This window comes from Acomys minous (assembly GCF_964271855.1).
Source record: "Acomys minous genome assembly, chromosome: 18".
NCBI lineage: Eukaryota > Metazoa > Chordata > Mammalia > Rodentia > Muridae > Acomys > Acomys minous.
Genome location: NC_140501.1, coordinates 45,112,247 through 45,123,423, shown reverse-complemented (window position 1 = coordinate 45,123,423; position 11,177 = coordinate 45,112,247). Strand labels below are relative to the sequence as shown.

Genomic DNA, 11,177 nt, shown 5'->3' with positions numbered 1-11,177 from the left:
GTGGCAGGGGCAGCTGGATAGTGCACAGTCAAGAAGCAGAGAGAAGTAACGAGTTGGCAGCTTGCCTGCTCCTTTGGATTCTGTCCAGGGCTTCAGCCCATGAGGACCACCCAATAGGAAACATGAATCATCTTCCTATCTCTTCATCTAGAAATCCCTCCCAGGTACCTGGAGGCTTGTCTACTAGATGATTCTAGACCCTGTCAACTTGACAGCGTTAACCACATTAGATGTAAGTGTAAAGACACTAGAGATCACTACAGTTTAATATTAGAGTAGGCTGAGCCCTAAAATGAACAGCACATGAAATGATTCCAATCTTGGGCCCGCAGTTAAAAACCACTTAATCTACAAGTCTCTCGCCTAGTGATTAGCTTTTGAGTTAGGTTCTGTTATGTGAGACTTTCGCCACAGAAGTAGAATGAGTAGGATATGAATTTTGTTTTGTTTCATTTTTCAAGACAGGGTTTCTCTATATTAGCCCTGGCTGTTCTAGAACTCACTCTGTAGACCAGGCTGGCCTCAAACTCACAGAGATCCACCTGCCTCTGCCTCCTGAGTGCTGGGATTAAAGGTGTGCACCACTGCCGCCCAGCAATAAACTCTTTTATAAATGAGTTGGTTTCTGTGATCATAGAGCTGGCTAAGCAAGCTAGACAGGCACTGGGCAGCTGTAAGGAGCTGAAGGTGACAAGTGGGAGGTATGGCCCTAGTGTCAAGTCCAGCCATCACAGTTTTCTCTCTGATGCCTTCTGACCTACTGAGCTTCCTCTCCCTCAAAGTCAGTTAGGAATGTAGAACCTCAAAAAGTGAGTAATGACACCAAACAATAGGGACTTACCTAGCCAAGTAGGTACACTATTCTGAGAAAATAGGCTCTTTTGTTTGATATTGACAGGGACTGTGCAAAACATAAATGCTAAGTAAATAATTGCTGACCCAGTATAGCTGCAAAAAAAGACAAAGGGCAATTACAACGCAAGTGGCCATTGCGGACAGACAGCTGGCCAGGACATCTGAACCTGCCTTTATGTAAATCCTAACCTTCAGGGACACAATTGTCTATTTATGCCTACCACATAATTGTAAGAAGAATTTCTGTCCCCCTCCCCCACAAAAGAAAAGCTCCCCAAAGAATCCACCTCAATGGCTTTATTGTAAGCAACAGCTAAGAGAATGATCTTGCATGATCTAGAAGCCGTGCAACAGAATTAAGAAGAAAAAAAGCCAAGTGGATTTCACACAGGTGCCCTGCACAGTGGTAAATAAGACCACCTTATCTAAGACACAGTAGTCAGCTGACAGACTGTGTCTTAGATGTGACAGAGAAGCCTCAACCACGGAACATCAGTAAGTTAGGTCTGCCCAAACAAGACCAGAACAGTGACACCAGCTGGCACCCTAAAGCAGATGGGTGAAATCTCACAGTTCCCCCCTTCTAGATGGAGAAGTATAAGGAATTAATGACTGCAAGAGACAGAGAATCAGTCTAATTCAAGTATTCATTGCTAAAGACATAAACACCCCTGTGAGCAGCACTAAATGGACTCAGCAGGCGCTGTTTGTATATTTATCCATATATCTATATGCAGCAATAATAAAGAAAAAGAGGCCGTGAATTTGAGAAGCGAGCAGGAGGGATGATGGAGGATCTTAATTAAAAGAAAGGCAAGGAGCTAGATTTGAGCACAGGTTTGTAATCCCAGGTACCAGCCACTGAGGAGATGGGATACTGACTGGAGATTTTAAGACGTGCCTGGGCAACGCAGCAAGACCCTGTCTCAGAGAGAAAAGAAAAACAAAAAGAAGTGCCTCGGATGCAGCTTGGTGTTAAAGTGCTGTCCAGCATGCATGAAGCCCTGGGTTCAAACCCAGACCATAAAAATAAAGGCAAGCCACCAAGGAGGTGGGATGTTTGCCATAGGCTTGTCTGAGAAGTACTCACACAAGTTTATTATAATAGGCAAACATTGCAAGTGGCTACATCACAAAAATGTGCTTCGTTAAAGCAGGAAATTCAGCAACAAAATCCAATGAAATGCCGTTGTACACCCTCCTGCATGTCTGCAGTGAAGGTCATAGAAACTCTTATGTTGCCAAGGCAACTGTGACCTGCGCTGTCATTGCTGAAGGGATTGATGTTAGCTAAGATAATAATATTATATGAATATAATACCCATGTCCCCACATAACAATTCGACTCAAATGACCACACAAACCATACAAAGTCCATATGAAAATGGTCACAGCAGCACCAGCCACAGAAACCCAAATCTGGAGGTGGGCCAGATGTCCATCTGCAATAGGATGGATAAAACTGGGTATGTAATGAGACTGTCTACATTAAGGAAAGTAAACATAAGCAAAGAGTGGGGACGGAAGCAGAGTGTAAGAGGACAGTTCACTTTGAAAAGTTATCAGGGCACGCACAAAATTCATATACTTTACATATACACGTTATTCCATTTACATGTTATTCTTCAAGTACGCTTAGCATTGCAAGTACATTGAGAGCCTGCGGAAACCATACCACTTCATGAAGAATTAAAAATCCTGATGGCACTACAAAGGACATTTATCTTGGGTAAAATTTCCAGAGGCAACTTCATTCATTAGTTCGATAATATGTGTCAAAGCCCTTAGAGGGGGTGGCGACATGCTGTGCTGCAAAGTGTAACTTGAGTGACGTCACTGATTTTGGAGCTGCAAATGAGTTTAGATAAAATTTTTCATAAAATTTCACAGTGGGAATAATAAATATTTCCGAACCACATGTCTAAGATTTATTTATAATTTGTTTATTCATGTGCATGCATGCTTTCCCTGCATGTATGGATACACAGCATGTGCTCCAGGTGCCTGTGGAAGTCAGAAGAGAGTATTGCATTCCCTGGAACTGGAGCTAGGGAGGGGCTGTGAGCCACCACGAGGGTGCTGGGGGGTGAATGGAACCCGCCTCCTCTGCAAAAGCAAGGCTCTTAACCGCTGAGCCACCACTCCAACACTAACATATCTCTTTTCTCACGTAATTTATTTTTAAAATTTTATTCATCCCCCTCATCTCCTTCCAGCCCCTCCCTCCCACCCTCCCTCTTCCCCCAGCCCCTCTGCCCTAGTCCTCAGAAAAGAGGAGCCCTCCTCCCCTACCATCTGACCCCAGCCTATCAAGTCTCACCAGGACTGCCTGCATCCTCTTCCTCGGTGGCCTGCCAAGGCTGTCCCACCCAGGGGGAAGTGATCAACCAGCTGACAACAGAGTCTGTGTCAGAAACAGCCCCTGGTCCCCATATTAGGGGACTCACATGGAGACTGAGCTGCTTATCAACTACATCTGAGCAGGGGGTCTAGGTCCTCTCCTTAGTTGGTGCATCACCTTTACTTGTAGTAGTCAGAATCTGGAAACAACCTATATGTCCCTCAACCGAAGAGTGGATAAAGAAACTGTAATACATTTACACAATGGACTACTACTCAGCTATGAAAAACAAGGAGATGATGAAATTTGCAGGCAAATGGATGGAACTAGAAAAGATCATCCTGAGTGAAGTAACCCAGACCCAGAAAGACACGCACAGTACATACTCACTTATAAGCGGATATTAGCCATAAAATACAGGATAACCTTACAACAATACATAGACTCAAAGCAGCTAAATAATGAGGACTCTAGGAAGATGCTTAATTTGCATACAGAAGGGCAAGTAGAATAGACACCAGCAGCAGTTGAAGAGAGGGAACAGGATGGAGCCTACTGTAGAAGTCTTCTCAAAGGCCCCACCCAGCAGGGGATCGAAGCAGATGCTGAGACTCACAGCCAAACTTTGGGCAGAGCACAGACAGTCTTATAGAAGAGTTGGGGGATAGAAGGACCTGGAGGGGACAGGAGCTCCACAAGGAGACCAACAGAGGCAACAAATCTGGGCCCAGGGGGAGCTGCACTAAAGTATCTTTAAGTGTAGGTGATAAGGTGTAGTAAATGGGAAAGAGATTTTTTTTAAAAAATAAACATTTTGTTTATTTGGTGGTCGGAGGTGAACACACATGCCAAGGCCCATGTGTGGAAGTCAAAGGGCAGCTTTTTAAGAGTTAGTTCTAAAATGTAGGTCCTAGCGATTCAACTCAGGTTTCACAGCAAGAATGACTTTTACCCACCCCCTGGCCCTGGACGAGAGTTTAGAGAGACTATAAAGACAGTTATGTAGCAAAGACTGTTCTGAACGTTAGCATCAGGGGAGAGTAGATGGCTTCCTGTTCAAGTTGACCTCATATTTAGGGAGAGTGGGGGTTATAGCACGTGAGATAGACTATGTAGTCTGTAGAACTTCTAGAACTAAAACCACCTCACTGAAATGTGAAACGCCAGGGTTTTGTTGTTGTTGTTGTTTTGTTTTGTTTTATTTTTCCTTTAAGGTTTTCCTTTTAGAGACTAGCTTCCAAGTAGTCTGAAGAATCTGGGGGCTTTGGGTGAAAAGGAAGTATTGCCATACTCCAGCGGTAAGAAGAAACTGCAGAGGTGGTGGGGGAAGGGATGACGCAGCAAGGGAGAGAGCAGCATGGGTTCCTTGACCATCTTGGTACTTTCTGTTGCTGTGACAAAGCACTGGCCAAAATCAATTTCTGGTGGTGGTGGTCGTGAGGTAGGGGAGGGAATCGATTTGAGGAGAAAGCTGTTCTCTCATCTCACAGGTTACAAGGCATTATCAAAGGAAGGCAGGCCAGGAGCTACACTGAATCTTCTGGGCTGTGTTAGCTTGGTTCCGTTTAGACCGGCCAGTCCTCCTCTCCTTCCTTCTCACAACCATGGTGTTGAGGACCCTTCAAGACTTGTTTCTTGACAACAGAAGCTGCCACTTGGTCAGCCAGCACTGCCAGCAAAGACATCTGCCCAGTGAGGACGCGGCCCTGGTGGCTGGGCTTGAATCTGACTGGACTTCCTTCTTGCTTGCTGTGACTGTGAACTGGTGACCCCAGCCTAGGAGGCTCAGCTTCCCCGTATCCACTTACAATCGTTCACTAGACGTGACAGTGGGGTGGCACACTGGCTTCAGGTAGCTCGTGCTTCCACACGTGGGGCTGTGCTCCTTCTGACTCAGGGCAAACGCTGAGGCGTCCTCCGCTGCCCTCTGGTCTCTCTGGGTGCTGCTTCCACACCCTGGCACTGCTCTAGGGTTTACTTCTTCTGTTTTCTGCCACCAGAAAAAGTACCTTGATTCTGGGTGTTAAAGAGTTCATGTTGTCCTGTTGTCATGGGCCTCTTGTCACATCACCCCATGGTGAGAGACAGGAAATTGTGTGGAAGGGGGGCATCTCTTGTGTGGGGTGTGCACGTGTGTGTTGCTGTGTTTGCGCACACATGTGGAAGCCAGAAGTCAACCCCAGTGTCATTCCTCAGGAGCTGTCCACCTCGGTTAGTGACAAGGTCTTTCGTTAGCCTAGGGCTCGCCAATTAGGCCAGTGCTGTCTTGGCCCAATGCTGGGATTAGGGGTATGGACCACCATGGCCAGCTCGGAACACATCATTTTCAGCCCCATTTCTTCTCTAAGAAACCCTCTAGCTCAATAATGGCATCTCTCTCTTAACCACTCTTGTACCAGGGAATCCTCAGCAATGGATCTGTCAAGCTGCTGCTGAGCTAATCAGCAACAGCTGGCAGCATCAGGGTAACGATCTCACGCACATCGAAAGCATCTGTGGTCCCTAGGACCATGTAGATAGTTAACCTTATAGACGTCATGTAAACCTTTTCCTGCCTAGTTACTGTAATTCTTAGGCTACCGTATATAGCAAATTAGCCCTTCTCACTGGCTTCTCTTCAGTACCTATGACATGTAGACTATTACAGGTCCTGAAACATCAGCACAGAAAGCATAACAAAAACATTACTTTATTGTAGCTGAACTCAACAAACATTGCCACATGGTGGAGATAACAAGGTTGCCAGTTTTGGCCTGCAGCCCTGCTGTATACATGTCCCTGTGGTCAAGGAGTACCGACTCCTAGTGACACGCCCCACCATCCCACCAGCCTGAGACCCACCCTTCACTAGGAGGGATGGCTGGTAGCTGATTTCCTGCAGAAGCTGGAAGATTAAGGGTCGTTTCTAGAAGATCTCTGACTCAGCCAGGAGGTACAGCTTTTGTCCAGGAGATGGTAGCTAAGGCAGTGCCAGCTGTGGCCAAGGCCACAAGTTCAAGTGATGTTTGGGGCCTCATGTCCGGTTCCCCTGCAGCCTCCCCAGTGCACCTGCCCTTGCTGCCTTTCTTCCGTTGTCTTTACAGACTTCCCTTGAAGGCCTGGGCTTCTGCAACGCACCAGAGGACAGCTCCGATTGGATGGGGCGGGAGCAAAGATGCAGCATGTCAAATCACATCATGGGCACGTGTCATTGTTCTAGCCCAGGTAGAGGCAGAACTTGAGCAGCGGTGCTGGCTCCTGGCTCAGCACGGTGGACCTGGGCCGGTGTGTGTGTCGCACTTGGAGTTAGTGCTTCCACTTGCATATGCAGTTTTTCTTTTGAGACAAGATCTCATGTAGGTCAGGCCGGCCTCAAAAACCACTACCTAAAAACGTCGGATCCCCCTGCTTGGTGCTCTGGGATTACAGGCGTGCACCATCACATCCAGTTTTCTATGTAGTGCGGGAGACTGAATCCAGGTCTTCTTACGGGCCAGGCAAGACTCTGCCTGCAAGCGGAGCTATAGTCATAACCTTCACCTGTATCCTCACAGCAGCTAGTCTCTCACTAAAGGGAGGGTGGATGAGTAGAGAAAACACCGGCCAGAACCCAGCAGAGGTGGGATCCAGACTTCAGTCTGCGAGAGAGCGACTGCGAGAGGAGCCAGTCCTGTGGCTTTTACAATTTGGATGAAGGAACTAAGGCAGCTTTGAGATACCTCTGGAGCCATGACCCCTGGGAAGCCTCACCCCACCCGACCCCCACCTGATCATAGCAAGTTTTCTCCTGCTCTTCGTGGTACCAAGTTAAGTTTTAGTTTAGGGAGAAAAATGTATTATCCTGGAGGAGGGAGGTATGTGTAGTATTTTCCCCAGTACAGTTTTATCCTAAACCTAGCAGCCGTTCAAAGACTTCCTGGAAACTATAGCCAGCACTGAATCTACTTTTTCAGTTATATGATAAATTTTAATTTATACATCAATTTAGTAAGATTCTAACAACAACTATTATAATAGAAATTACAATAGAATTTGTACATATATACATATTATATACATAGTTGTATTCATGTAGGTTCATGTATATGATCACTATGATCTATTTTAGCAATGGCGCCCTGAATATGTGTGTGTGTGTATATATGTGTGTGCATGTGTGTGTGGTCAAGTGTGTGTATGTGTGTTCAAGTATATGTGTATGTGTGCGTGTGTATGTATATATATATGTGCGTATGTTTGTATGCATGTTTGTTGGTGTGTATGTATATATGTGTGTGTGATGAGTCAACATCAGCATCAGACTGATAAGTCAATCCAAAGGTGGTTGGTACAAGTTCAAAATTTTAATGGCTGTTAAATAAGAAAAAGGTTGGTTTCGCACTATATACATTCTGTCTACTTATCATACTGTCAGCCAGCCATGCACATTTCATTGCACATAGAAACAGTGTACAAGGATTGACATCTTATTCATAGAAGAACCGCATTTTAAAAAAGTTTTACAAAATATCGAAGCCATTTGATACAGCCAACTTCAAGAAAATACTGGAAATTAATATCAAATAAACTATTTTAATTTTGAAAAAAAGTATCCAAAAATAATAGTTACTGAGCTTCATGTTGTCAAAAGGTACATGTAAAAATATATTTCAGGAACCCTGATCTGCAAGGCCCTAAAGGTGCAGCATTCTAAACCCTTGTGTAGATAACCTCTGAACTCCGCTTCAGCTGAATACACTGTTGAAAAACCCTCTCTTTACATTGTTAGGCCATTTGACAAAAGGCATTTGTGCAGTACAGAAAATATATTAAAATATATTTATGTTAAAGTGCACAGTACATTTGACAGGAGTTGCTAGCTGCCGATCTGAATTCCCACGATCGCAAGCCCTCCATCACATCCCAGCGTCGACACAATCATGCCTCCACACGTCTGTTGTAACCAACTTGAAGATGCCCCACTGCGGCTACTGGTACTCCACAGACTGCTAATGGCTTTGTGCAGAGGTGGAAGTGCAGTCGCTATTCACAGGCTTTTGTCAGATGAATGACTCGGGCGCCCATCCATCCAGCGGCATGAGTGTGCATGGGTGTGACTGCCTCCTCACCCCCAATAATCCTATGAAGCCTTCGGTAAAGCTCTCCCACGGACAGGATGGGGCAGACTCCTCTCCTGGGCTGGCTCCTCGCTAGTCCTAATGCGCCTGTCCTTGCTCCCCACTGGCTGCTCACACACTCCACTTCCAGGGCCTTCCCTCAGTCTGCTTAGCTGTGCATGTAGCTGCCCACTAGAGGCTCCATGGCCCGCTCACTTCCCAGGTTTCATACCATGAATCTTCCAAGTCTGGACAAGAAGAAGAAGAAGAAGGAGAAGGAGAAGGAGAAGAAGGAGAGGAAGAGGAAGAGGAAGAGGAAGAGGAAGAGGAAGAGGAAGAGGAAGAAGAAGAAGAAGAAGAAGAAGAAGAAGAAGAAGAAGAAGAAGAAGAAGAAGAAGAAGAAGAAGAAGAAGAAGAAGAAGAAATAATAATGCTGGCTTCCTGAGTCAAGCTCTTAAAACCCTTTTAGCTTGGCAGTCACCTTCCATCATCTCCATTTTCTTATTCATCTCTTCAACATCTATCTTTGGTGCTAGACGTGCCTCAATTACCCGAAATACAGTACAAATATTATACTTCAGGACACATGCTGAACACTTCCCACTTCTCTGTGTTAAAATGTGAATGTTTTGTGCATAGCAAAAAGAAACATGAATCCGGAAAAAAAAAAAGCTATTCACATTTTATCTTCAAGTTTAATATGTCTTTTTTTTTCCACATAGCTATTTACAAATAACTTTGGGGTGCTCTCTTGATTTTAGTCAGTTTACTATATTTGGGGGACAAGAGGGCTGCTGGAATGTAGGAAACTGGATGGAATGCAGAAATATAAATAAGACCGATGTTCTGCAAATCAAAAGGTTGATAACACCTCCCAGAAAACAGCTCTCTGTCACAGAAGCACGTGTTTCTTGCTTAATTTTTCTTTTCTGAACCATATACACCAGGAAATAGGAACACTGAGACCTGGAATTCCTACACGCCAAAGAGGCTCGAAAATAACTCAGTATTTATAATATTAAAATAAATTGTTTAACCACAAAAAAGCAGTAATAAAATAGTTTCCTAATTTACAATTTGCATCCAAAGGATGAATAACGACTCACTAATAAATAATATTTATATAAATATTTTGTATGCTGAAAATAGTTTTTCAAAAAGGCAATGATCTCAAGAGACATCTTGAAAACTTTTGGTGGCCAAAAAAACAAAAGAAAAAAAAACAAAAAAATCAACCAAACAAAACAACCTGATTGCATCCCCCTCCCCCCCCACGGATTCTGCAAGGAGTTTGGTTTTGATCAAGCAGATGCGACTCACTGTGAAACGGTTGTGCTTGGCATTTGGTAATGGCAGCTGGTGAGTGTGGAAGGGATGAAGGAGGTGGAAAAGGCAATGATTTGCTACTCAGTTCTCCGCCAACTCCCTTTCCTGGCTGTCAGATAAAATACCTGTCCAGCCCGAACCCGGAGGGCAACTCGGAAAGGTCCTGAATCCTCCCTTGGGCTGACACCTTGTCAGTGCAGCTTGTCCCGGAACTGGCCGGAGGTTGAGTTGGGTAGCAAGAGTCAAGAGTCCCTGCTCTGGGCGGAGTCTGAGCCCACCCAGAGCGAAGGGCTCGGTCTCATGTGAACAGAGCTTTTGTGACGGTGACGTCCAACAGCGCTTGAACGGTCATGCCCACTTTGACCAGGCCTTTCTCTTCAAGGATGTGATGAGGCAGACAGAGCTTTTCCTAAGAGGAAAGAAGAACATGACATCAGGTTTGGATGATGGGACTGTGACAGGAAACCATCCCATGGGAATTGAGTTTGCGCACCACTGTGCTGCTTGCTTCCCTTAGCCTGCGATCTTTGCCCCCTAGTGGCAAGCCATTGCTGAAGCCGTTTTTTGGGTGTACAGGGACAGTGACTTCTCACATGTGCAGGTTGTCCCAGAAAGGCTCTCAATCGTACCCAAATATGTATTAGAGCTAAACATGCAGGAAACGTCTCACTAAATAACTGAGTGATGTAGCCAAAAACCACACAGCAACAATGTTGCAGCCTTGGCAAGCAACATTGTAAATAATCTATTGTGTTGTAAAGGAACTCAATCACTTATTTACACAGACTGCAGACGTTGATAATGGTGGCCAGCCTTGATTTAATTCATTGTATGTTCTGTGATTTCTGAAGTGTATCTGCACTGGGTGGCTGGTATTCTTTGTGGTTTAGGCACAGTCTTATATATAAGAAATCTTTTTTTTTAAGGTTTTATTTTGTCTATGCTATGCGCATGTGTGTTTTGGCTGCACAGTTGTATGTGCATCGTATGCATGCCTGGTGCCTGCAGGTCTCAAGGGGCAGTGAATTTCCCAGAACCGGAGTTATGGAAGGTGGCAAGCCACCACATGAATACTGGAAACTGACCTTACTTCTCCTATTGCTCTTTTGGTGAGAAAAAGACCCCGCCACAAACGTTTTCTCTTACATCAATGACGGCAGGTTGTCTATAGGCCAAGGCTTGCCCTCTTTGTCTCTTTCATTTTTTTTTTTCCCTATATAAATGAATTTTTCCCTTTCCCCTCCCCCCTTTCCCATTGTCTCCAGAACATGTCTTCCAGACCCTGGTAATTTCCAATAAATTGGCTCTTCTTTGCTTCCTCCCTCCCTCTCTCCTCTCCCCCAATCCTCTCCACCTCCACGTACAACACCCCCCCCCCAATCTTTCAGTTGCCCTCTAAGTGAGATCACATGGTATTTGTTTTTCTCGCCTGGCTTGTTGAAAGTAACAGTGCCCTCCAGGTTCCTGCATGTTGTCCCTAACAAGGGAATTTCTTTGGGAAGGCCCAGTAGCACTGCTGCCCTTTAAGTGGGATCTGCACTGGGTGTAGGTGGTAGGGGGTGTTAATTACCATCAAGCCT

At 45.1% G+C, this 11,177-nt stretch overlaps 1 protein-coding gene across 2 annotated transcripts in view; it reads right to left on the bottom strand.

Moving 5' to 3' along the window:
* Positions 1 to 7,499: 7,499 nt before the first annotated feature.
* Positions 7,500 to 11,177, bottom strand: part of LRCH1 (leucine rich repeats and calponin homology domain containing 1) — a 181,462-nt gene continuing 177,784 nt past the window's right edge. For both annotated transcript variants that reach the window (XM_084766977.1, XM_084766979.1), the window contains one exon: positions 7,500 to 10,006. In XM_084766977.1, coding sequence (XP_084623103.1) covers positions 9,896 to 10,006 — 111 coding nt within the window. In that variant the 3' untranslated portion in view covers positions 7,500 to 9,895. The remainder of the gene's footprint in view (positions 10,007 to 11,177) is intronic.